Source organism: Lagenorhynchus albirostris, chromosome 20 (genome assembly GCF_949774975.1).
Source record: "Lagenorhynchus albirostris chromosome 20, mLagAlb1.1, whole genome shotgun sequence".
Lineage (NCBI taxonomy): Eukaryota > Metazoa > Chordata > Mammalia > Artiodactyla > Delphinidae > Lagenorhynchus > Lagenorhynchus albirostris.
This window is the reverse complement of record NC_083114.1, coordinates 5,753,173-5,780,798: the sequence shown is the minus strand read 5'-3', so window position 1 is coordinate 5,780,798 and position 27,626 is coordinate 5,753,173. Positions and strand designations below refer to the sequence as shown.

The 27,626-nt window shown below is 47.4% G+C and overlaps 1 protein-coding gene across 1 annotated transcript in view; it reads left to right on the top strand.

The window, feature by feature from the left end:
• DNAH9 (dynein axonemal heavy chain 9) overlaps window positions 1-27,626 on the top strand; it is a 298,757-nt gene that overhangs the window by 253,666 nt on the left and 17,465 nt on the right. Inside the window, 6 exon segments of the mRNA XM_060132968.1 lie at window positions 5,017-5,210; window positions 7,360-7,508; window positions 17,171-17,298; window positions 19,840-20,067; window positions 24,407-24,598; window positions 25,983-26,174. Coding sequence (XP_059988951.1) covers window positions 5,017-5,210; window positions 7,360-7,508; window positions 17,171-17,298; window positions 19,840-20,067; window positions 24,407-24,598; window positions 25,983-26,174 — 1,083 coding nt within the window.

Here is a 27,626-nt window from a genome sequence, read left to right as displayed (position 1 = left end):
GGATCAGAGCCCACCCTCCTGACCTCATCTTAACAGGATCACACCTGCAAAGAGCCTATTTATTCCCAAATAAGATCACATTCAGAAATCTGGGAGGCTACTTCTTCAACATATCTTTCTGGGGCATACAGTTCACCTTATCACAGTTATGGTTATTAATTACCCAGCTATAAGGTGTATATATGCTGTGGTTGACATGGGCTGTGCCTGATAGAATTTGTCCATTGAAGGAAAACCTTTGAGGAATGGTGAGTTGCCAAGTTGGGCTCAGTCCAGTTGCTTTTCTCTCTGTTATCCCACAAAGCCATCTGCAGCAAAAGTCATAAAGAATAAGTGATTCAAAAGCACTCTTCACTGCTTTCATTTTCTGTAGCTCAACTCCGAAAGCGACTTGGTGCAATTTGGTTCCATCCCCCTTTGGTTTGCTTTGCTTTTTGGTTTTGTTTTGCGGTCTAAGCTCATCTGGCTGTTCAAAGGTTTCTGCAAATGAGTGAAGCTTTATCTTTCTCTCTGAGTTTTGTTACCGGAGCAGCCATGTCCAGCCCCATCCATCTCCAGCCCAGTGCAGGACGTGGGCAGGTGAAACACAATGCAGCGTGCGCCCTCTGACGAATGCTCTTTTTAAGTGTTCAGTTGGCTTTTAGCCTAAAGAAACGAAGTATAATTGAACAGGACATGATAAAACAAATTTTTTAAAACACCCTGTCTGATGAGGAAGATTGATTGCCCTGTTTCCCCAGAAGATCTAATACGCAGGTGATGAATGAAATCTTTGTGATCAAATCCTGCTTTTATTAGTACCCTCTGTAAGGATTTTTAAAGTCTCATCAAATGTTAAACTTTTAGGTAATGGGCATGTTCTCTTCTTTTTTTTTTTTTACTTAAAAATTTTTATTGGAGTATAGTTGATTTACAATATTATGTTAGTTTCTGCTGCACAGCAAAATGAATCAGTTATACATATACATATATCCACTCATTTTTAGATTCTTTTTCCATATAGGTCATTACAGAGTATTGAGAAGAGTTCCCTGTGCTATACAGTAGGTCCTTATTAGTTATCTATTTTATATAGAGTGGTGTGTTATCTGTCAATCCCAATCTCCCTATTTATCCCTCCCCCCCATTCCCCCTGGTAACCGTAAGTTTGTTTTCTATATCTGTGACTCTATTTCTGTTTTGTAAATAAGTTCAGAGTACCAAGGGATCTTAGAAGCAAGACATACAATGCCATTACCTTGCTGATCACTTTTGGTCAGTCAGCATGTTCTCTTCTTCATTAAAGAATCTCATCTGTGGTACCAGGCATTGTTAGCCTTTGAAAAGGCCCCTGGCTACCTCTCTGAATGCCAATTTAGCACAGTTGTACTTTGCTACCCAGTCCAATGTAATTAGGTTAATTAGTCATTTCCATTTAGCTTATTAGAACGTTAGAAATCCCTTTTCCTCATTTGGAAGATTAAACATTGCAACTGTGTTCAACCCAGAGCTTCAAGAAAGCGTGTTTCAGACCCAGCCACGGTAGCTGGGAGCCCTGATCACCGTGTAATTTCCTCAGTTTTGTGGTGACACCAGGGGTGGGTAATGGGACTGCAGGAGGGTTAATGGTGATGCAAGCTGGGAAGAGGGGTGAAGTGGCAGCCTGAAAGAAGAGGAAAGTTTGGTCCTCGGCACAGAGGGAAATAATTACCGCAGCTGCAGCTTTTCTCAGCCTGTCAAGGGCCCTCCCACTGGCCGCCCAGATGTCAAACTTTATAAATGGAGCGCTTCCTAAGCGCCAGGCAGCCTGCTAGGCCTGAGGCGTACAGAGACAGCTCAGAAAGCTCTTGCCCGCAGGGAACCCACAATCTTGTGGGAGTCCCAGACAAGGAAACCAGCAATTGCAATTCAGTAACTGTAGGAGCCCAGAAAAGCACAGAGGGGCTTTATAGTCTTCAAAGCACTTGTATCTACATTAGAGTATGAGCTATGCAGACAACGGTTACTTGGCCTCATTTTCCAAATGAAAAAGTCAAAGCCCACAAAGGTTTAAAAACAGGCTCCGCGTCATAAGAGGCTCATAAGAGGTGACGTCGAGAGCAGAGCTCTCGTCTCCTGGTGCCTCCTCCGCCATCCCCCGTGCCACTCCACGCCACTTCTCAGCACAATGACTGGTGTGTTCCCTGCTCTGCATGCTAAGGGTGAAATTAGGAAGCCACAGCGCCCACGTGAAAGGGCACTTAAGGACTGGACATGTGTTCCTCCACACGGGAGAAGAGGCTGGGCGAGCCCAGGTCAAGTGCACGTGTCCTTCTCCAGCCTGACCTCCCCCTTGTCACCTGTAGACCCGTCCTCCACAGTCACACTGCCTTCTACCATGCCGCACACCCTCCCCACTCCAGACTTGGACTCTGTGGACCCTTCCCCATGAAATGCCCTGCCCTTCCCTCTACCTCTCTCTCTGCCCAGCAGAATTCTGCATCCCTACTAAGGCCTCCCTCATCTCTTTCTCTTAGGGTTGTAAGCTCCCCGAAGACAAGTGTATTTGTTTGGTTCACATTTGTATTCCCAAGTACCTGGCATGTAGCAGGCATCCAATAAATATCAAATGAATGAATGATTTCACATAACAAGAATGGAGGATTCCTTAAAATTCATGGCACTGCAGTAGGTGCTTTGGAGACAGTCTAGCTTTTAATCTCATTAGAGAGATCAACACACAAGTGGAGTTGAGTGACCACAGAAAGGCTGCAGGTAAGCGACCGCCTGAGTAACGTTTACGTGGGCACTCTGAAGAAACAGGATGGACCCCACCCAAAATGTGGTTCCCATGTCCAGACTGATGACGCCTTGCACATAACTAGAAGGCACGGAAGAGTTTATTATTCACATAATGAGACTTTCTGGGCAGAGCAGGGGAGCTCCCAAGCAGTCTGAAATCGGCTTGAGAGAACCCGGAAAGGAGGTGTCTTGCGGGTGTTCTGGTCGTTGGGGAGTGGGGCGGGGCTGGCACGATACAACTTCCCTTCGGCATCAAAGGAGGGAGCACCCAGGCTTACCTGTCAGCTTGTCCTGGAGTGGAGCAGAAGAGGAAGAGGGAGGGGTATGGCTTTAAAGTGATCAGCAGTCACACATCCTTTTTTTTTTTTAACATCTTTATTGGGGTATAATTGCTTTACAGTGGTGTGTTAGTTTCTGCTTTATAACAAAGTGAATCAGTTATACATATACATATGTTCCCATAGCTCTTCCCTCTTGCGTCTCCCTCCCTCCCACCCTCCCTATCCCACCCCTCCAGGCAGTCACAAAGCACCGAGCTGATCTCCCTGTGCTATGCAGCTACTTCCCACTAGCTATCTATTTATGTTTGGTAGTGTTATATATGTCCATGCCTCTCTCTCGCTTTGTCACAGCTCACCCTTCCCCCTCCCCATATCCTCAAGTCTGTTCTCTAGTAGGTCTGTGTCTTTATTCCTGTCTTACCCCTAGGTTCTTCATGACATATTTTTTTCTTAAATTCCATATATATGTGTTAGCATACGGTATTTGTCTTTCTCTTTCTGACTTACTTCACTCTGTATGACAGACTCTAGGTCTATCCACCTCATTACAAATAGCTCAGTTTCATTTCTTTTTATGTCTGAGTAATATTCCATTGTATATATGTGCCACATCTTCTTTATCCATTCATCCAAAGATGGGCACTTAAGTTGTTTCCATCTCCGGGCTATTGTAAATAGAGCTTCAATGAACATTTTGGTACATGACTCTTTTTGAATTTTGTTTTTCTCAGGGTATATGCCCAGTAGCGGGATTGCTGGGTCATATGGTAGTTCTATTTGTAGTTTTTTAAGGAACCTCCATACTGTTCTCCATAGTGGCTGTACCAATTCACATTCCCACCAGCAGTGCAAGAGTGTTCCCTTTTCTCCACACCCTCTCCAGCATTTATTGTTTCTAGATTTTTTGATTATGGCCATTCTGACTGGTGTGAGATGATATCTCATTGTAGTTTTGATTTGCATTTCTCTAATGATTAATGATGTTGAGCATTCTTTTATGTGTTTGTTGGCAGTCTGTATATCTTCTTTGGAGAAATGTCTATTTAGGTCTTCTGCCCATTTTTGGATTGGGTTGTTTGTTTTTTTGTTATTGAGCTGCATGGGCTGTTTGTAAATTTTGGAAATTACCAACTCTGTGAGTAGTTCCAAGTGGTCCACAAAAGAAGGGTAGGAGGGCTGTGCGTTCCAGGTTAGAGAGGTGGACGTGACTGATTTTGGACTGGACTTTAACAACTTGTAGAACCTTGACAAACAATCATGACCAGTGCAAGAAAGGAAAGGAGTGGAATTTGGTGGAGAAGAGAACAGGACCACTCCTGTGATGAAACTAGTGTGAACAAGGCACCAAGTTGGGAGATCGTCTGGCACATTTCCAGGGCTGAGGGCAGATGTGTGTGGACAGACGAGGGAGGAAATGGGCCACCTGGTTAGCTGGATGAATTGGGGGGAAGCCCTAAATGAAGAGATTTGATTCACATGTTATGCCTTGGGATTTAATGCTTAGGGAAGCAGGTGACACAGAGAAATGTTAAAGTTGGCATTAACACAAAGTCAGTGATTCTAGAGACATTTTGTGAGAGGAATTGACAGGCGTTGCTGGCAGAGTGAGTATGGGAATGAAAGAGAAGAGTCACTGACTTCAAGTGTCTGGGCTCCAGGACCAGAAAAATCCCAGCATCCCTTCTTGTCCCTCTTCCCAGCAGTATCCTCGAGGGAGGTGCTGCTTGGTCTCCACAGCTGAGCATTTCCCAACCTTGCATATTATTGGGACAGTTTGCTGACGGTAAGCTGATCAAAATCCTTCCTCTACCTTGAGTTTACTGGGCGGGAAGATTCAAGACTCCAGAAAAGAGTATAAACGAGGCAGAATTATGTCTATAATACTGCCTTGCCCCCCGCCAACCCCCAACGCAACACAGATGACAGCTTTCTGGAGAAACTGCATTTCAGAGCAAGACTGCCTGACATTTTTCAGGTACTTTCATCAATGGAAGAATTCTATAATCTGGATCGGGACATTGAGGGATCCGCCAAGGGCTGGAGAAAGCTTGTCGAATCAGAATGTCCCGAGAAGGAGAAGTTCCCCCAGGAGTGGAAGAACAAGACAGGCCTGCAGCGCCTCTGCATGATGAGAGCCATGCGGCCTGACCGGATGACCTATGCCATGAGGTAGGGGCAGGGTGGTGGCGAAGCCAGGATGGGTGTGGCCAGACCGGCAGGGCTGAGCACAAAGGCCACAAGTTTATCTTGATGGGAGCCTTTGTACCAACAACCAAAATCCCATGAGGCCCGTTGCTCTGTGTTTGCCATGTATTGTCTTAATATCTAAGTGGACCCTTTGGGAAGAGGTGCTCATCAGTATCAGCCCTGGGAAGGAGGCAGATCACATGTAATGTGGCAGGAGATGTGAGATCCAGAGGACAGATGGAAAGATCACCCTTGGCGGGAAGAGCACCCCTTTCATTACAAAAGACAGAGAGAGGTGGGTGTGACTGCAGCAGAGGTGGTAAAAGCATGGCAGAAAATTGAGCAAGGTTTTGTCTCACGACTTCCACTCCCTCTGAGGAGCAGGAGGCAAGATCTCGCTGCGTTTGTGTGAAAGGGGAGGTGGCAGGGTTGGAGATTTGAGGAGCGTGCAAAAGATCTGAAATAGGATCTGTGAGAAAATGGGAGACTGCTGACCAGGGAAACTCAAAGACTTCCAAGCGGCATTGAGGGCCCACCTAGTGAGATCCTGCATTTGTAGGGGCGCCAGCCTTCACCACTGGATGATTTTCTACAGCTGCATCCAACAGCCCTAGGGTAGATTCAGAGCATGGATCCCTGGTGGAATAAGAGTTAGGGAAGGGAGGTGTGTGGTACTGGCAGGAGAATGACTAGAAGTCACAGGCCATGCAGCCTACAGAGACGGCGAATTCGCAGCTGCCTGGGGCTGGAGGGTAGGAATAGGAATTCTCTAAATAGGCAGGAGAATCTTATTGCAGGCTTAAAATGTTCTAAAACTGGATTATGATGAAGATTACAATTCCGTGAATTTATTAAACATTATTGAATAGTATACTAAAAATTGGTGAATTTTATGGTATGTCGATTGTACCTCAAGAAAGTTGTTTTAAAAAAAAAAAAGAAAAGAGGAAGTTACAGGCCATGGAGCCTACACTGAATTGAACAAGACTTGTAGTGACAAGAATAAGGGGATGATAAAAGAAGAAAGAAAGAAAAAAAAACACCAGGGAGGCCAAGATACTGAAAATCCTGCATTTGTGGCACCAATACAGGTAAAGAATAAGTTCACCAAGGATAAATTACTAAAAGAACTATAAGGATGGAAAGCTTTGGTCAGAGAGTGAGATGTTTCCATTTATGGTTTCAGACATAGAAAAAGTTCCCAAGTAAACCACAAGGATGAGGGTGTGGCCTTGGAATCAGGTGGCTGACATGGGGAAGAATGGAAGATGGTTAAGAATCTGAAGGATTGTCCACGTGGATGCTAACGTCACTCAGGCTGGTGGAGAGACAGTCCATGAGCCAAAGTCCAAGTGATGAGTGAATGAGTAAAGGGACCAAAGGAGCAGTGGACGACATGGATGTGCAGGGGTCGTGGTGGTACAGTCAGGGCAAACGAGCCTCAGTGGAGCCACACGAGTGGGAAAGAAAGGGTTTAGAAGTAATGGTCATCTGTGAGCAGGACCGTGATCCCAGCTCCCAGTACTGAGAATGAGCCCAGCTGAGAAGGGTACAGGGAAAATAGTGTCCTTGCGGGAGCTTTTAAGGCCAAGAGTTAGGCTGGATTGTCAGAAAGTGGTTACAACTGCAAGGTTTTGTTTAGCCTGAAATGGGACATAGGAAGAGGAACATTGGTAAGTGGAGTAAGGTGAAAGGAAACACAGAGAATGATAGAACGTGAGGGACTAGAAGCCTGGAGGGCCTTCAGTCATGGATAGGGATGGAGGATCCCAGGGATACAATGTATGGAGGGCTTAGCTGCCTGCAAGCTTCCGGAAGGCGTTGCTCCTGGCAGGCTTCTGATGGGTGGTGGTGATGTAACAGGACATCCCAGCTCCACAGAGGAGTCAGTGGTGGCCTGGCTGGATGGGGATCCAGAAGGAGCCCTGATCTAGGTGAGCAGGTGCACAACCAGCAGCAAAGGTTGTAAGTGTCGACTTAATCAGTAAGTAGTGCTTGGCGTTGGTCCTAGCTCCGTAACTACCAAGCCGTGATCTTGAGCACATCCTTCCATGTCTATAGACCTCTGTTGCTCATATGTTATTATTCTGTGACTGCTATACACACATGGACCTTCTTTTATTCCTGGCAGAAATTTTATTGAGGAGAAGTTAGGAAGCAAATATGTGGTGGGAAGAGCACTGGACTTTGCAGCCTCTTTTGAAGAATTGGGACCAGCCACTCCCATGTTTTTTATCCTGTCTCCAGGGATGGACCCACTGAAGGATGTGGAAAATCAAGGTAAGAAGACCTCATTATGGAGCCAAGGCTGCACCAGCCCCATGCACTGTCACTCTGCGTCTGTCAGCTTCTCTTTTCCTGATTCAAGGTTCACTTTGCAATGCTTGATATTTGCTAACCATGCAGAAATCAGGGTAATTGCTGAACCAACCCCAGGGGGTCATGAACAGAGGGAGGACTGCTCTGGGATGTAAGGTAGCAGGTTCATGAGGAGACGTTGTCCCACCACCCACCCACCCATTCCCCTTCCTGTGGCTGGAGCAGTTATTCTGAAAAACAAGTACAGTCCTTTTATAGGCTCCTAGTGCCCTCAGGATGAAGTCCAAACACCTTGACATGGCTTACAGGGAGCTTCGTCCTCCAGTCCCTCCCTGTCTCTCCAGCCTATTTTCCATTATTAGTTTCCTGTTGCTGCTGTAACAAATTATCACAAACTTAGAGGCTTAAAATAACACTATTATTTTACAGTTCTGGAGGTCAGAAATCATACATGGGGCTTACTGTCTCCCCCTTTCCCTCATAAGGACCCCTATGACTATATCAGGCCCACTCAGATAACCCAGGATAATCTCCCCATCTGGAGGTCTTTAACCACATCTGCAGAGTCTCTTTTGCCTGTAAAGTCACATATATTCACAGATTCCAGATTTAGAACATGGGCATCTTTGGGCACTCCTTATTCTGCCTACATTTCCCTACTCTCCTCTTTTTCACTCTTCATGGAAGCCATTCCATTCTCCCAAACATTCTGTCCCCCCTCTGGCATCCCCTTCACCAGGCTACCTTCTACTCATCCTTCAGATACCAGTTTCAATGTCACCACCTCCAGGAAGCCCTACTTTATTTCCAAGGTGCTGGGTACCCCTCCCTATGTGCTCTTAGAGCACCCTTCTGTCTATATATCACATTGTAATTGTCAAGTGACTACTACGGTATCTTCATGTGAGAGTGAGAGCTCTGGGAATAGATATCCTTTTCAAGGTAGTATTCAAGTTCCTATCTCTGTATTTTCACGTGCTAGGCACTCAGTAAATAAATACATTAAATAGGACTTCCGTGGTGGCGCAGTGGTTAAGAATCCGCCTGCCAATGCAGGGGACACGGGTTCCATCCCTGGTCCGGGAAGATCCCACATGCCACGGAGCAACTAAGCCCGTGTACCACAACTACTGAGACTGCACTCTAGATCTCACGAGCCACAACTACTGAGCCCACGTGCCACAACTACTGAAGCCTGCACACCTAGAGCCCATGCTCCACAACAAGAGAAGCCGCCGCAATGAGAAACCCACACACCGCAACGAAGAGTAGCCCCAGCTCGTGCAACTAGAGAAAGCCCATGCACAGCAACAAAGACCCAACGCAGGCGAAAATAAATACATTTTAAAAATATATGTTAAATAAAGGGATGAGCAAATGGATGACTAATCAAAACTATAACACTAGCAAAACTAGGGAGTTCCCTGGCGGTCCCGTGGTTAGGACTCCACACTTTCACTGCTGTGGCCCCTGGTTCAATCCCTGGTCAGGGAACTAAGATCCTTCAAGCCTCGTGGCGCGGCCAAGGGGGAAAAAGAAGCTAGCAAAACTTCACATGTTGCAAAGTTAAATAAGGACTCAGCAGGTTTTTACAGAGCCAGGTCTTTATGGATGAGAATCCAGACCAGGTAATACACCTCCATGAAAGGAATCTACACCTGGTGTAGATTTAGAGCCTGGTGTTTGGCTCTAAAGAATAGATGAGTTCTGTATAAGGAAGAGAATTATCTTATTCACTAATTTAATATATATTTTTGTAATCTCCTAAAAAGTTCAAGTAACATATTTTTAAAATACCTATAATAAAGAATTTAAAATGAAAAGCAATAGTTCTCAGCCCCAGCCCTTCCCACACCCAGTCCCCCTTCCCAGACACTGGGGTTTTGCCTATTTCTGAATTTATTCCTTCTGACAATTGTTTCTCTATTTCCTACTAACAATTTATATCACTATTTCTGAATTTATCAAGTTTCAGTATCTATTTATTCCCTGGTATGAAAAATAAGAATTTAGCTCCCATTACTGCCAACCAATTGGCTTCATCCTAGATTTGGTAGCATAAGTCATCAGGAAAAAATCACGGGAAGTAAAATTTCTGAATCTTTGGGTGTCTAAAAGGACGAGTTTTGCCCACATACTCTTTAAATAGGTCTGCTAGGTCCAAAATGATTTTTACTCAGAATGTGTCCACACTGCTCAGTTGTCTCCTAGAATTCAGTTTTATTCATAGGAGGCCATATGCTAGTAGGGTGCTATTCTTTCCTTGTTTCTTTGTTGGTGACCTATTTTTATTCCCTGGAAACTTTAGGATCATCTTTCTACCTTGTGTTCTGACATTTCATGAGCTGAGTTAGGTACGGGTGTTTTTCATTCACCTGCTCAGCACTCAGCCTGCCTTTTCAAGTGGGAGAGTCACACCTCTCTTTATCTCTGGAAATTTTATTCTATCATTTTTGGTAAATGTCACCACCATTCAGCAAGTTGCTCGTGCCGGAAACCTGGGAATCAGTCACCCTAGACCCCTCCTCCACTACCTACCACATCTAGTCCTACTGCTTCTACCTTCTAAATGTGTTTCAAATGAGTCTAGTTGTTTCATTGTGTCTCCCTCCTCTGAGTCACCACATCTCTCACTGGACTATCACAATAGCCTCCTAACTTATCCCGGTTCTCCTCCCCCACCTGCAATTTTTGCTGCTCTTACAGCCAGACTCATCTTGCTGAATCTCAGGTCTGATCGTTATCATTCTCCCACTTAAATCGCTCTAGTGGTTCCCCACAGTTCTCAAGGTAATGTCCAGTACTATAAACATGGTCTCTGTGACCTGCATGGCCTGGCCTTTCTGTCCAGCCTTGGATCTTACATTCCCTCAAACTCACACTTCTCTGGCTACATGGCTCTTTTAGGTGTTCCATCATGAGCCCTCCTGGCCCAGGGCGTTTTCTCAAGCAATTCCTTTTACCTGAAATACTTCTCCCCAGCTCTTCAGTCCAATACCTGCCAATCCTGCAGGGATCAGCTTCTCCTGACCTCTGCACAAGACCATTTGTTTTCCCCTTATACATATTATTTGCTTCAGAGCATTTAATACAATTCTAATTAGACCCTTCTTTTACAATTTTAACTTACGTTTGCCTGCCTGCATGTCGCTAAGACCCTGGAGGTCAAGGACCGTGTCATCTTGCTCATCATTTTCTCACCAGTGCCTAAAAGCGTAACTAGCACAGAGAGGTACTCAGTAAATATCGGTTGAATGAATTAACAAACGAATGAATAAATGAGCATAAGAACTGTTGTTATTGCTATGTTATTCCTGACTTTCACTTTTTCGTAGATTCTGTATTCCTTCTGTCCCATGGAGGTTTTATTCCTTTCATAATGACAAATCTAGTCTCCTCATTTTTATTCAGTATTTTCCTTTTCGGAAGCTTTCATATACCCTGTTTATGAGCAATTTCCTACTATTCTTTGCCAATTGACCCCCAACTATTATTCCATCATGTAGTTTGAAGCTTTCTGTCATTTCAGGCAAGCTGACCTGTCCCTGAACCGTATTGGTTATTTGTCTCTGAATAAATCACCTCAGCCCTGCCCTTGGCTTCATCTTAACGCATATTTCCCGACCAGAGGCAATATTGCTGTTCATCAGCTAGAGGTTACCTGGGCACCTGTGCCTCTTTCTCTCTCTCTTCCTCCCCCTCTGCGTTCTGGATGGTTTGATTCGTTTTCTCGTGCACCCATTTAGAACATATACTCTGGTGACATCATGTGCTCCACATCTTGGATCTAATCATTCTGCCTGATGGACTCCTATTCTCAGGTTTGGAATTCACATAACTGACTCACTTTCCCCTATGTCCCCTAGGCCCCCGCTTATTCAGGAAACTTACTGTCTCTGTGCTTGGGCAGAGTCTGTGCATCAGACTCCATCAGACACTGTTTTACTCCATGTAGACGTAGACAAAGCTTGGCAGATGAAAGATTTTGTTCCCCCATCCTCACTCCAGCCCTTCTCCTGAAATGCATGAACCCACAGACAGACAAAATTCTATATGTGATTTTGGGAGTTCTCTAAGCTTCTGAAGCTCATCCATTGACACTTGGTTAAGAGTCTGTGCTTTTCTAAGAATCTGAAAAAGAATAGGTATATGTATATGTATAACTGAATCACTTTGCTGTACACCTGAAACTAACACAACATTGTAAATCAACTATACTCTAATATAAAATAAAATTTTTTTAATTAAAATTTTTTTTTTTTAAGAATCTAAGCTTTTCTGGCAGTTTTGTGCCTCTTAGTCTCCTCCAAGATTTTCCTTCCTCAACAATTTTGAAGGAGGAGGAGGACAGAATTCCATCCACTTTCCTTGGCCTATGTTTTAACAGGAACCCACTTCCACCCACCCGCACAGCATTCCTTCTTGCCTTCGCAGATTAATCCTTTACCTTCTCTCTCTTCTCATCACCTTCTTCCTGAATGAGCCACACTTCCTTATTTGCACGATTATTTTTGCTTTTGCTTCATCTAAAAGCAATCACCCATCGTTTCCAATCACCCCCTAATACCTTCCTCCCAGGGTTACTGTGAAGATAAGAATGAAATCTCAGATGTGAAAAGGCTTTGAAACATTAAAAGTACAGTAGCATTGTACAGCATTAAAATGACGATGATGACGCATCTATTTTTTGAGGCAGCTCGGTTTGCTCCTTCCTTTACATCCTTTTGTCACATCCTTTCAAAGCACAGTATCGTCCTCTGCCCTCCCAACAGAGGACCTCCCCTTTCCACCCTTACAAGGCACCTTCTCTGGTCCTTCTTTGACTTGACTCTTGCATGATCTTGCTTGGTCTCCATCCTCCTTTGTCCAATTCCTGGCATTGACAAAATGTTTCCGTTTATCTACCACTTGGGCCTTCCACTGCCTCCTCTTCCTCTTTCCAATGTGCTGGTCAGAGGAGGAGTTCCTTTAGATTTTTGTCAGCCTGCTACCAGGTGTGTTCAAGGAAACAGTTTTCAATTCGGTGTCTTTGCAGCTAGATTACCAACACTTTGCTTAGAGCCTCTTTTTCATTGTTGCTGACTCCATTCTCTTTTTCTTAAGCGTCAGTTGAGGTTGGCTAGGATGGAGCAAGTACAGTCTTTACAGAGCAGCTTCAAGACTGGCAGAGTGTAGTTTCTGTGTGGAGGGACACTCACCCATCTGTTCATGTGCTGGGGACGGGGGACACCTCTTCCACTGAGAGGGGGCTGTGCAGGGATGGGGATGGAACAGGGATGTGGGCAGAGGCAGTTACAATGGCAGTAAATGGAAGGTGTTCTACCAGATGGCAGATGTTTTGTCGGGCAGAGGGAGCAGTAAAGAGTGAAGCAAAGTGCTGAGCATAAGAAGCGGGGCAGCCATTAGGAAGTTTAAGGGAAGAGGGGAGTGGACAACATAGCCAACTTCTGGACATGAAAGATTACCAGACGGTCTCACAAGACTGAGAATCATCAGCTTGTGGTGGCACCAGCTCACTCAGTGTGTTATTTTTTCTCTTGTATTAACGCATAGACTTGTCCAGGTTTGTGGTTTTACAGAAGTTGGGGGATGCAGACGTAGGATGGGCAATGGAGTGAAGAATTTTATAAGATCACGGCTCAAATGAAGGATTATTGGGTCCATCTTAAAATAAGAGGGAGGTAAAGATGAAGGTTAGAAAAAACAGAGGAGCCAATGGACTGGACATTTTGCTGTTATAGAATAATATGCAAGGAGGAGTAAGAGAGTGAGCAATCTGGACGGTAGGAAGTTAGAGTTGTGAGTAAAAATGAAAGAATGATGTGTCAGACGTGGGAGAGTTTGCAGGGACAAGGCCTTGCTGCAGCCACTGGGAATGGGAAACAGAAATGGAAAGAAATTCTTTGAAGATGAGGAAGCATGAGGCTGGGTGTTGGCTGAGTCATCCATAGTGGCATTAAAGCTCACCAAGATAAAGATGAGACAGAAAATATGGAATATTTTAAACCAAGTTCCAAAACCCCTAATAAAAGTGACTCTTGCTAGGAAGTTGATAGAAGGCAGAAAACATAAAAGTTAGTAGGCAATGTAGCCAATAGCATGTGCTTTAGAAGAGAGCACATGTGTTAGCATACAGTATTTGTTTTTCTCTTTCTGACTTACTTCACTCCGTATGACAGACTCTGGCTCCATCCACCTCACTACAAATAACTCAATTTCGTTTCTTTTTATGGCTGAGTAATATTCCATTGTATATATGTGCCACATCTTCTTTATCCATTCATCTGTCGATGGACACTTAGGTTGCTTCTATGTCCTGGCTATTGTAAATAGAGCTGCAGTGAACATTTTAGTACATGACTCTTTTTGAATTATGGTTTTCTCAGGGTATATGCCCAGTAGTGGGATTGCTGGGTCATATGGTAGTTCTATTTTTAGTTTTTTAAGGAACCTCCATACTGTTCTCCATAGTGGCTGTATCAATTTACATTCCCCCCAACAGTACTAGAGGGTTCCATCTTCTCCACACCCTCTCCAGCATTTATTGTTTGTAGATTTTTTGATGATGGCCATTCTGACCGGTGTGAGATGATATCTCACCATATGCTAACACATATATATGGAATCTAAGAAAAAAAAAGGTCATGAAGAACCTAGGGGCAAGACGGGAATAAAGACACAGACCTACTAGAGAATGGACTTGAGGATATGGGGAGGGGGAAGGGTAAGCTGTGACAAAGTGAGAGAGTGGCATGGACATATATACACTACCAGATGTAAAACAGATAGCTAGGGCTTCCCTGGTGGCACAGTGGTTGAGAGTCCGCCTGCCGATGCAGGGGACGCGGGTTCGTGCCCCGGTCCAGGAAGATCCCACGTGCTGCAGAGCAGCTGGGCCCATGAGCCATGGCCGCTGAGGCTGCGCGTCCGGAGCCTGTGCTCCGCAACGGGAGAGGCCACAACGGTGAGAGGCCCGTGTACCACAAAAAAACCCCAAAACAGATAGCTAGTGGGAAGTAGCCGCATAGCACAGGGAGATCAGCTCAGTGCTTTGTGACCACCTAGAGGGGTGGGATAGGGAGGGTGGGAGGGAGGGGAACACAAGAGGAAAGAGATATGGGAACATATGTATATGTGTAACTGATTCACTTTGTTAAAAAGCAGAAACTAACACACCATTGTAAAGCAATTATACTCCAATAAAGATGTTAAAATAAATAAATATAAATTAAATTTTAAAAAAAAGAAGAGAGCACATGAAAGGTTTTTCATACAAGAGTGGAGAAGAAATAGCCTGCAAGTAACAAGACAAGGCTAGAAGGATGTTCCCCTTCCTCCCAGCCCCAGGGGTATGTGGAGCTAGGCGGAGGGCTACGGACGCTGTAGCGTCCTCAGACTGGAGCTCGTGGAGGGACGGCCACCAGGATGCTCAGGGAGGTTCACAGTGCGGCCCGGCTCCTGGTGACACCACCATAGGGGTGCTGGAAGGAAGATCTGAAAGGGACAGAGGAGCTGAAGGCAGGGGGGTGGGGGCATGGAAGCCGCAGCACATGGAATTCGAACTAATCTTTCGTTAAGCCCTCTTTTCCTGTACCCTTTGTGAACAAAGAAGAGAAGTAGGGTCTTTGTGAGAAGAAATGTCACCGAGGCTATCTAATAATCCCAGCATCTTTATCCTGTTCTTTTTCTCTGGAATAAGTTGTTCATATTCTTGGCTCTAAAGCTGACATCAAATCTATTGCCAGCTAGGATTTATAGAGTTTAATAAGGGTATTTCTTGGGTTCATCTCAGTTGAATCTGTAATAACTATTCCTCACTACAAAAAGTCATCATCTTGTTTGGTCTTGTACAGTTAAAGAACACACTATAGTTTTGTTTTAGTGCTTTAAAGACACATCCAATATTGACAGTGTTCTTTAAATTTTCTTGCACAAGTATCAAACTGCAACTTCAATTTTAGTTCCCCTGAAACTAAATTTGTTAAGTACAGACTTTTATTCTTTTTCTCTTTTAAATTTCTCCTCTTTTCTCTTGTGCATCTCACCTTCTTAGAAAAATTGCTCGACGATTCCTTCATGGTATTACACATTTTTTGATCCTTTTGTCTAAAGAATATTATGTAATTTCTCTAAACTTTATTATTATTTTTTATTTATTTATGGCTGTGCTGGGTCTTCGTTTCTGTGCGAGGGCTTTCTCTAGTTGCAACGAGCAGGGGCCACTCTTCATCGGGCGCGGGCCTCTCACTGTCGTGGCCTCTCTTGTTGCGGTGCACAAGCTCCAGACGCGCAGGCTCAGTAGCTGTGGCTCACGGGCCTAGTTGCTCCGCGGCATGTGGGATCTTCCCAGACCAGGGCTCGAACCTGTGTCCCCTGCATCGGCAGGCAGATTCTCAACCACTGCGCCACCAGGGAAGCCCTCCAAACTTTATTGGGTTGGGTGAATAGCTGGTGTCCAAGCAGAATTGGCTGCCTATATTAAGGTTATTTCTTTGTGTGAAGTCTTTCTTGGGCTCGCAGAGCAACTCTTAAGCATCAGCCTTGCTCCAGTGACCCAGCTGGGACATGTGCGTTTGCGTGGCCGTTCCCTTACTCCGTTCCCGACAGTGAGATACAAGCATTCACACCTACGCAGCCAAGCCCCTTCTTGGCTGGCCTCTTGCCTCTCTTCACTCTCATTCGTGCAAAATGACGAGGGTAAAGGTTCTATGTGGTGGGAATAACAGGGAGGAGGTTCATACGGCATAAAGTACAGGAAGCCGAACTACCCGAGTCCTGCCCCTCTTGGCCTCGCCTCCCAGTAAAATGTATATTATTATTAATACATTCAGGGGCCAAAGCATGTTAGACCTGGCCACGCCCACACACTTGCTACTCTCCGAGCCTTTCACTCTCTAGGATGGTGGCCCAATGCCTGCTCTTCAAGTGGAATCTGCACAGAAGGGCAGCAGCACATGTGCCCACTCTTTGGGATGTCAACTGAAAAAAAAAGCACGATGTGAGAGTTGTGAGTTAAGTTTTCTTGGGGGCAAAATGAGGACTGTAGCCCGGGAGACAGCAACTCGGAGGTCAGTGCACATGTGGTTTTGGTGAGGGGGGCATGCAGTCAGGCACACGTGTTTGCAGAAGAGCAGACGTCACCGTGAAGGACTGGAGTGCTTTTCTAGATATGAGGACACGTAAGAGCTGGGCTCGTAACATCTTCTCCTGAGAACACCTAACTCTCTGAAGACCTGTTCTGCCAGTTCTTCCCAGAGCACAGAGGGCCTCATTCCTGGTCTCCAGCCTGAACTCCTTTCATAGGGTGCTGAAGGTCAGCGGCTACAGTAGCGAGTGACTTAATCCTTGTACAGGCAGATGGCAAGCACCAGTTTTTAGTTGGCAGGGACTGAGTGAGGAGGGAGGGGCGAAGCATTTTGTCTAGACAAGTGCTTCCTTCTCTTTGGCAAAAAAAAGCTGAAAGATGCAGCAACCCTGCCCCGTGAAGGAAGGGGGTCCGTGTGTGAGGTCGGGGTATACGGCTTCCCGCAGCCTGCGATGGGGGAGCCGCGCGGAGGTGCGCGTTTCCTCGTGAACACTCAATGGCATTAGAGGCAATAATGACCACTCCCTGCCCCTTTTAGGTAAAAAACTTGGATATACCTTCAACAACCGGAACTTTCACAACGTGTCTTTGGGCCAAGGACAGGAGGTAGTGGCTGAGGCTGTGCTGGACCTGGCTGCCAAGAAAGGTCACTGGGTTCTTTTGCAGGTACGACCCCTCTGCCCTGCTGGGGTCACTCTTGACCCCGTCCCTGGGTCGACCCCTGCAGTCCCTGGGCCACCTTTCCTTCTGTGCCCTCGTCCCTGACTTCCCAGGCTTCTCCCTCCAGTCCGGCCCCGTGTGTTCTGCTCCTCACCCCATCCTCAATACCCTCCCTCTCCCCCCACTCCCTCTGGTTTCAATGGCGCCCCCGTCCCGAAGGAGGCCTGTTCTCACAGCGCTGCGTGCTCAGGAGGCCGGCGTTCAGCTCGAGGCTGAATCCAGTGGAGGCTGCAGATCTCTTCCCAGGCGTTCCATGGAGCTCTCCTCTGCTCTGCCTTTCCACGTGTCACGTGTTACAGGCTCTTCATTACATGCGTGACTAGAACATCACACATATAACCAGGACTGAGCCTCTTCACTGAGAGTTCAGCTGGGGTCGGGAAACTGGAACACCTGCCGTTGTAGGAATACCTACAGCACTTCTTGTACGTGTTTCACTAAACATGTACAAGAAGTAAAGGCTACCCCTCCCGATTCACGGCCTGTCCTCTTGTTCCCGTTTCCGCAGCTTGCATGGATCCTGGGGCTGTTGGGCGCAGAGCGAGTGGCTGACTCCTCTCTTCTCCCGCAGCCACCTCTGCGAGGGCACCCATGGCTACGTGGAAACCAGTTACACTATGGCTGTGTCCTTCACTGCATTTTCTTGGGGAAAGAGACATTCCTTATTTACCTTTGGCACCCAGCACACTACCGTGAACACAGTAAACACTCAACCAAAGCCCATGGGGTAAAAGAATCAATGAAGAAATCAGTGAAGGAAGGACACATGGAAAAGCCAGTCCCTCCCCTCCCATCTGGCTTTGATTACTGAGAACTTCCTCTGTCTCCTGATGACTCACTGTACACTTCTTGTTGTTGGGTTTTCATCCTTAATTATCCCATTATTTATTTGGAGCCTAGCAGCAGAGGGATCTGCTATTCCCTGGGACACTTTTCCAGAAACAGTGGGAATCTAAGGAGAAAAGAGAATGACAGTGCGGTTCCTGCTTCCTCCCACTGGATCAGCTCGGTGCTGGGAGGGTGTGACCTCCCCGACTGTCTCAGGCTCATTTGCCAAAGAGACCCCCTTCTGGGCACTAGCACCTTCAGGAACCCAGCCCCCCAGACAGTGAGCAGAGAACGTTTCCTCCCCCTGGTACCTACCGGCTGCCCTGATGTGGTTTCTGGGAGACCTCCAGGATGAAACTCAGACGCGGGGATTCCTGAAGCAGTGGCAGAGCTTCTCACTGCGGGCCGGGGGTGCTGCCTGGCTCATCAAGCCCTGGCTCTCCAGGCAGCCAGCAGACTCTCCACTCCCATAGAGTGATGACAACTGAATGCTTTCATTTCACAGAGTTTCATTTCAGCAATCGCTACGAACGCTTGCATAGCATTTCACAGTATACAAAGCCCTTTCAAATCCATTACCTTTGGTTATTTCCAGCAACCCTGGGTAATAAGTATGGAAAATATTATTGTTATTTCTCTTTTCATGGAAGAGAAAGTAGCACTCAGAGAGCAGATTGCTGTGGCCCAAGCACTGTGCTCTGTGCCGATCTGTGTATTTAAGGCTCTGCAAGCAGGCTTCCTCAAATATGTATCAAGGAGCTTTTATCTATCCATCATAAAGAAACAGATTGTAATGAAGCAAAGTGACTACCCTTGCTAGAGTGAAAAGTGCATGCTGCAAGGTAGTGCTAAGAAATAAATGTCGTTTTACACAGACAGACAGAAAGGGATTTTGCTGGGGGAGGAGAAGGGCTCAAAGACCAGACAGAGGAGCTTGGGCTTGTAGTAGGAGCTTTCCCCGTCTGGGAGCAGCAGTGTCTCAGTGTGTTTTAGGAAGATAAGTTTGGCAACAATTAGCAGAATGGTTTCGAGAGGGGCAGGGGAGGAAGGAAAGCTAGCTAGAAGGAGTTTAAATCAGTGCTTTTCAAGTCTTAACATGCATACAAATCACTGGAGGATCTTATTAAAATCCACTAATTCAGTAAGTCTGAGTCTGCATTTCTAACTGGCTTCCAGGTAAGGCCACCATTGCTGATCCATGGGCCCCACTTTTGATCAAAGGCTCAAAAAAATCCAGGTGTCAGATATGGGGATCCGGATTTGGAATGTAACCACACATTAGACCCTTGAAGTGTGGCCCCCAGACCAGCAGCAGCTGCGGCATCACCCAAGAACTTGGTAGAAATGCGAGCCCTCAGACCCTACCCTGGACCACCTGCATCAACCACTCTGGGATGAGGCCCGAGAGTCTTTGTTTCAGCAAGCCCTCCAGGGGACCCCGATGCCTGGTCAAGTTTGAGGTCCTTGTGCTGGAGAGACTTAGGACACCGAGGGGAAGGATTGAATTGCAGGATACAAGGGGTCCCCGTTACTGGGAATCCCGAGACTCAAGCTGGGATGTGATTTGTTTGAAAGTAAGGCCAGGTGCCTCCTCAGGCCGCCTTCCTGATAATTGTTTAAGCAGATGCCTGTAATCAAGGGGTCCTTCCTTCCCACCAGAACATCCACCTGGTGGCCAAGTGGCTCAGTACCCTGGAGAAGAAGCTGGAGGAGCACAGTGAGAACAGCCACCCAGAGTTCAGGGTCTTCATCAGTGCAGAGCCCGCGCCCTCCACTGAGGACCACATCATCCCCCAGGGCATCCTGGAGAACTCCGTTAAGATCACCAACGAGCCTCCCACGGGCATGCACGCCAACCTGCACAAGGCCCTGGACAACTTCACTCAGGTAGGGGGCCTGGGAGGGAGGGGAGAAGAGTGCCCCACCTCACAAAGAGCAGATTCCCCGAGTGGGAGAGTAGTACACAGCTGGGGTGGGGTGGGGGACCGACTGGAGCAGTGCCCGGCGTGGGCGAAATGTGTCCCCCCTGCAAGTGACCTCCAGCCAGCGCCCGCCGAGTGCAGCCCTCAATTCCCAGATACACCTGGGGGAGCCAAGCTTAGGGTGTTTCTTTGGCAAGAGGTGTAGGGGAGCTTTCTGCACACCTACAGGCTAACTGAATACTCCAAGATGGAGAAGGACAGAGTGCCGTAAATCTAATTGATATGGCGCACTGGTCACACACTTATTAGCTAAACACACCGTCTTCAAGCAGGGGGCTGACGCTCGTGTTCAGATGACGTCTGCATGCATCTTGAGTATCAAGGGTTCAGATAACCCAGGCAGCAGACGGTGGGGATCTGCACTGGAATGTTACCGCGTGTTAGACTCATAAAGCGTGGCCTCCAGACCAGCAGCATCAGCATCACCTGGGCAATTGACAGGAATGCAAATTCTCAGGCTCCACCCTAGACCAAGTGAATCACGCACTCTGGGGTGGGGCCCAGGCCTCTGCGCGCTAACTAGCCCTCCAGGGGCTTCTATCCAACAGTCGACTTGGAGAACACTGTGCTAGTGAGACTTGGACTCTCCAGGCATAGGGTTCAAACACAGGCTACTACATGACTGGAATCTCTGTTACTGGGAACTCCAAGGCTCATGTAGTGGAGTGTTTATTTAGAGCCAAGGCCAGGCCCATGGGTATATAAAGTACCGCTTTATGTACCCGTGTATAAAGTAGCGCTTGCCAAGTCTGCAGCTCAGGCCCCTTGCATCTTCTCAGGAAGGCATCCTTTCTGGTCGCTTCTTCTTTGGGGAGTCCCACCCTTCCGGGAAAGGGAGTATGCAAAGGTGTGAACACCAGGAGGATGGGGGCCACGGGGCCCACCTAACGTCCATCTCCCACTCTGGCCTTGGTGGAGTCCAAGGGCAGGGTTCTAGGATGGGTCCTCCCCGACATCATCCTGTCGTAACACCAGCGGGTCTCTAGCTTCACGGAACCCGTGCTCAAGCTCACTGCAAGCCCCAGATAGGTCAGCTAGGTCGGCTGAAACAGGCCGTCCAGCAAGACAGCCATTCTAGCAAGCCCAGCGTAAAGCAGCAGGAGCAGCAGCCCTTTGGGATTGACGTTAACATGAGATGAAGACCACGTGGCAGCCGAGTCTCGCGAGATTGCACTGACTCTCTGATACCCTCGTAGCAGCAGCCCAAAGGCCAACTTGCAGGGAAGCTTCCCCGGGATCTGAGAAGCAAAACTTATCCAGCCCCCTCCTCTTGCACTCACCTTTCCAACCCAGCTCCAAAACTCCCACATAATCCGGAGTAGAGAGCAGGGGAGCATTACCAGGAGACCTCGGGTATTTTAGCTTGCCATTTCCCCTACAGAATACCTTCCCATTGCAACACGGTGCAGAAGGCAAGGTGCTTTTTTGTCCGGGGGCATTTTCTTTTCTCTTTTTTTATTTTTTCCTAAATAGGTCTTGACTTCCAGGTACTCTGTACCAGAGGTCAAAACTGCTCAGTTTTCTAGATTTTATATTCCATGTAGGGGAAATAGACATTCTTAACTTTGAAATCTACAGACTTCTTTACAGGAGGTTGTAGCTGGTTCCAAGGAAAGACATTTTTGCCCTGAAAAGGCATTGGGACCATAGCTCAACTGATGGGTGGATAAACAAAAGATGGTGAATCTATACAAGGGAATGGTATCTGGCAATAAAAACAAAGCACTGGTACATGCTATAACATGGGTAAACCTTGAAAACATTATGCTAAATAAATGAAAGCAGCCGGACACAAAAGTTCTCATGTTGTATGACCCTGTTTATCTGGAATGTCTAGAATAGGCAGATCTGTAGAGACAGAAAACAGACTAGGGATGGCCCGGGGCTGGGAAAGTGGGGAGTAGAGAGTGACAGTGAATGTGCATGTGGTTTCCTTTCAGGGTGATTAAATAGTCTAAAACTAGACTATGGTGACGATCACACAGCCCTGTGAATATGCTAAAACCATGGAAGTGTATACCTTAACTAGATGAAACGTGTGGTATGTGAATCATGTCTCAGTACACTTCAGTGGAAGAATCTTTTCAACTGCTACTCACCAGAAAAAAGGAAAAAAAAAAAAAGGCATTGAGTAGCACAGCGTGCTATTCACAACGTGAATGCATGTAATGCCACTGAATTGCAGACTTAAGAAAGGTTAAGATGGTAACTTTTATGATATGTATATTTTACCATAATTTTTTTTTAAAGTTGGGGAGGGAGGAAGACATTAGGGTGCAGTTAGCCTGCTCTGTTGAAGGGTACAGTGGTAGGGAATCCCCAGCTTTTCTGCCTTGAGGGTCTTGGACAGAGCCAGGGAAGGGAGTAGCAGCTGCTTCACATGGAATAGCTTCTAATAATTAATATTATAAAACTCTGCCTCGGGGGGGGGGTTATCATCCTCTACAGCTATACCTGGCTTCATCTGCTCTGCCTCTTCATGGGCCCTCGTCCTTGGGCTTAGCCCCCTGCAAGCCTAGGCTAGTCTGACAGTCTTGGTTATCAAACAACTGGGAAATATATCCCAAGAGAGGCTGGCTTTTCCTGGAACATCCCTTCCACAACTGTTGGTGTTTGGGCCACTTATAGCCCTCTTCAGTCACTCATTCTGAGGAAGAGGGATGGATTTATGAGTGGATTCATTGTTCACAAGAGTTTTAATGGTTTCCTTCTGCATTTACAAGTGCCCTGGAACAGTGGCCTGGTTCACTCTGTGCCTTCACAGCCCTAGTTCAACCATTTATGGGACAAATTGCAGAACTGAGCTCTTTTTATCACTGCTTCCCTGACCCCTGTGCCATTCGGGGTGATTATTTCTCTCTGACCTTCATGTGAGTATACACTGTCAACCAGCTTCAGCAAGTGTGGCTTCTTGTCTGTCTGCCTAAAGGCATTTTTCAGCAGGACTCGATTTTCCACATGTCAGAGGTAACACAGGAAACACCCTACATGTCTGCAGAGAGCAGCGCTGCCCAGAAAGCAGCTATTACCTTCTTGCTTGCACGAGGCAGCGACTTTGCCCTCTGTCCCACCTCTGACCTTTCACATCCGTACCTTCAAGGCAAGTATGGTACCCAACCAAGGTACCAGAGTGACCCCCACATATCCAGAAAGACAGGGAGACTGTGTCACGGGTTCTCCATGGAAAAAATCAGACCTCCCGGAAGCTTAACCTCTCCCACCGCCTCCGCTCTCCTCCTCCCCATGTAAGCGACGTCTAAGGGCCACTTCTTAGAAGAAATGCCAAGGCTGAACTCAGTCCAGTTCGTGTGAGCTTTCAAAGTGCCTCTCGTGGGCTCTACCTGCCACATCTTGCTCCTTCCTGAACAGAGAGGAGCTCACTCAGAGGACATGCTTAATTCCAAAGAATCCAGGGCTCTTGTTCTAACGGCCCTTCAAAATGCATGTTTTCCCCTCCCCACCATCATCACCATCCCCCTTAAAATCTAAGCGCAATTCCACTGACTCCCTCTGGACTCTCTCTTGCTCCTCTTTTCTTCCATCTGTCCCGTCTTTCATCCTCTCTTCATGAGCCACGCCGTCTCTCCCGCCTTGTGCTTTGCAGTCGGGACCCCTAGGAGGTCTTGCTCCTGCAGCCACACGTCCGATCACCCCTGCTCTGCTTCAGAGGAGGCATTAGGATGGGAAGGGCAGGGCACGGCACCCCTCGGCCTCTTGTGGCTCCGACTCCCACCCCCGCCCCACTTCCCGCAGCTCCCCCAGCAGATGAGCCGTGGATTCTTCAGTCACACAGGCAGTAATTACACCTACTAAGATTCCATGATGGGCAAGAAAAACATGGCAGGAAGGAGGGAAATCAGAGATGATGCTGTGGGAGTCCCCTCCCACCTCCCAGCGCAAAGTGCCGTTAACAGGACAAACACGATGCTCCCCTGGCCGCTACCCCTTTTTCCGTTAGCTGTGCGTGGGAACCTCATTAGCACATCCATGTGTGTTAACTTGAACTGTAAACCAAACCCCGTTATAAGCTGAATCTAAACCTCAGCTCTGATTCTAGACTAAAACCCAGCCCCTCTGCAAGGTCCCCTCAAACGCGGTTCCATGTCTGTCCACAGAGCAACCCACGGTCCTGCTGGAGCTCCAACCCTCACGGGAACACAGCAGCCCTGCCATCCTAACCCACACCATGGCCTGCCCTGCATCACGGCAGCTCTGTGCTAACACCGAGCAACATTTCCTTTCAGGACACGCTGGAGTTGTGTTCCCGGGAGACAGAGTTTAAGAGCATCCTCTTTGCACTTTGTTACTTTGACGCCGTGGTGGCAGAAAGGAGAAAGTTTGGGCCCCAGGGGTGGAATCGCTCCTACCCCTTCAACACTGGGGACCTCACCATCTCTGTGAACGTGCTCTACAACTTCCTGGAGGCCAACGTGAAGGTAAAGTTTCCGGCGGCGCGGAGTGGATCGGGGGGGGGGCACCTCTGAGAAGGATGATGTGGCATCAGCACAGCCAGAAAGGGGTGTCCTCACCGGGGCAGGTATACACCCTCCCCAAGGGGAGTGAGCAAGTGCAAGTTTACCACAGGGGCAACCCCAGGGCCAGTGTGAGGCTGAGGAGTGAGGACCATGGTGGGGGGGTGGCAAGAAAGCTCAGGAAGCCCAGTTAGTGCCTCACACCTGGTGTGAGCCACTCAGTGGTGTCAGTCTCAGGGCCCCCCAGACCACCCTGTGCGCTCCCAGCGTTGCCGGGGGCAGTGATCGGCAGGAAGAGACCCCACACTCACCTGATACGAACTCCCAATTTAACTCGCCAAGGCAGACCTTCTCGTGGTGCGCGCAGCTCCTGGCGTGAGCACGGTCTTGCGGAAGTTAAAGAAGCTAAACTCTGGCCACACCTCGCCTCCTTTCTCCTCTGTCTGACGTCTCCATCCTACAAAACACACTAACAATCCACGCTCTTCCAGTTAAGGGCATGTGTACGCCATAAGGCTCTTCTGGTTCATGGACCAAACACAGCATCCTTTGGGGGACAATGAAGCCAGCCCAGAAGCAGTGCCTCTGCCTCTGGTTCCAGGGTCCTGGGAAGCCCACCACACAGCACACCAACCCTTCACCTGCCGCGGCCACGCGGCTTTCTCCAGGTGGCTTCCACCCCTGTCTCTAACACCCATGAACTTGTGTGCTGTATTTCATTCACTTTGAACTTTCCAAGGAGACGATTAATTAATATGCTAATTAATGGCAGGAAATGGGAAAAGTACCCATGCCCTCGCTTTCCTCCGTTCGACACTGGCATGATTAAAGGACCCATAGGTAGAGACTGACTTCACTGCCACAGTTAATGACTGGGAAAGAGGGAAGGCATGTGTGCAAGAGTGCTGGCGTCTTACCTCTTCTCACTCTTTTTTTTTTTTTTTTTTTTTTTTGCGGTACGCGGGCCTCTCACTGTTTTGGCCTCTCCCACTGCGGAGCACAGGCTCCAGACGCGCAGGCCCAGCGGCCATGGCTCACGGGCCCAGCCGCTCCGCGGCATGTGGGATCTTCCCGGACCGGGGCACGAACCCGTGTCCCCTGCATCGGCAGGCGGACTCCCAACCACTGCGCCACTAGGGAAGCCCTCTTCTCACTCTTTGATGTAATTCCTCCAGCGTTTAATGAGCTCCCACGTGTGCCCGACCCCGCTGGGCACCAGGGGAGCTTGGATGAATAAGACATTGTTCCTAATCTCAGGAACCACCCTATCTTGTGGCTCACGCTCTGTCCACACATTGGGCCATCCCAAGGCCTGCGTGGAGATCTTCCTTTCCTTCCCGTCTCTCAGGTCCCCTATGATGACTTGCGCTACCTCTTTGGTGAGATCATGTACGGAGGCCATATCACTGATGAGTGGGACAGGAGACTCTGCAGGACCTACCTGGAGGAATTCATCAAACCAGAAATGCTGGAAGGAGAGCTGTCCCTGGCCCCAGGTTTCCCCCTCCCAGGCAACATGGACTACAATGCTTACCACCAGGTAGGGACCTGGGTCTCTCCCCAAAGGACTGGAGATGCACATGCAGGGCCGGGGAAGCCCAGCTTAAAGAGCCGAGGTCACATCCAGCGTGGCTCTCAGCCTGTTCAATTTGAGAGCTACTATAGGATTTCTAGCCTCAAATTAGTGATAAAGTTGAACTTTTAGAGATCTTTTTATTCTTGATGTTTAGCTCGATCATTCTATTTGGTGCTCTTTTCTACAAACAACATCTTGGGCATTTATCTGATGTTTCCATTCAGGATATTGACACAACCATTAGGAGCAAAAATTTAGGTAAGAACTTAGCCAACTTTTGGTAAAGATTATATTAGTGGTTCTAAATATCTTCAGAGGGACACGATCTTGTGGGCAGATCACTCACCCCTCCTATTCTCTGTTGGTTGCTGTGAACACAGACACACATACACATACCAAGAAAACATTCTCATGGAGTTTTTTCATACTCTCACTTTGGGTTTTCATTTTACTATTACTTCAGCTATTTTTTTATTTTTTATTTTTTTTTGCGGTACGCGGGCCTCCCACCGCTGTGGCCTCTCCCGCCGCGGAGCACAGGCTCCGGACGCGCAGGCGCACTGGCCACGGCCCACGGGCACAAACCCGTGTCCCCTGCATCAGCAGGCAGACCCCCAACCACTGCGCCACCAGGGAAGCCCACTTCAGCTATTTTTAAGGTGTGCATCTTTGCCTATTTACCCCACCATGAAAATGTATTAAAAAGGAATTCAAACAAAAAAACCTTTTTTGTTGCTTGACTTTTGAACATCCCTAAAAGAACTCTTGAACACCAAACTTAAGGGAAATACTGGTCATAGGAACATTAACTACAATCTTTAAACAAATTTTTAATTCCTAAAGTTTAAGAAGGTATGTCATAAAAGTTATTTGACCCAGAAAAACTAGGCTTATGAGAAGAAATTAAAAACAATAATTCTCTTGAAAGTAAATAAAAGAATTTTAAAAATAAATGCTTTGAAGGCCTTAGCCAAGAAAGTTGTGCAAGAGCGTCCCCTACTGTCTGTGGAACAAATGCAGGTGATGGGCAATGATAACATGGTTTGCACATTTCCAGAAGACTTCGGTAGAGTTCCCCTTTCTCCATACCTCTCTTTAATCTGTCAGGAGATGCTTATAGGGCTTACCAGGAGTCCAGGAGTGTGCTGGGTGCTGGAAGAAATGCAAAAATAAACACGCAAATTTGCCTTTAAGGAATGAGCCATCTTTTACTTAGACTAGATGTTACCAACACCAAGAAATCATCAAAGCTAAACTTGAGGGGTGTTTTTTCGCTGTAATGGAGAGAATTGGCACAGAGTGCTCAGAAACATTTGGAGAAGGAAGTGAGCTTTACATGCTGGGGAGGATTTTTTAGGGATGGCAGCCTATGGCCCACCACAACTGACCCCAGAGATGTGGTGTTTGGAGACACGT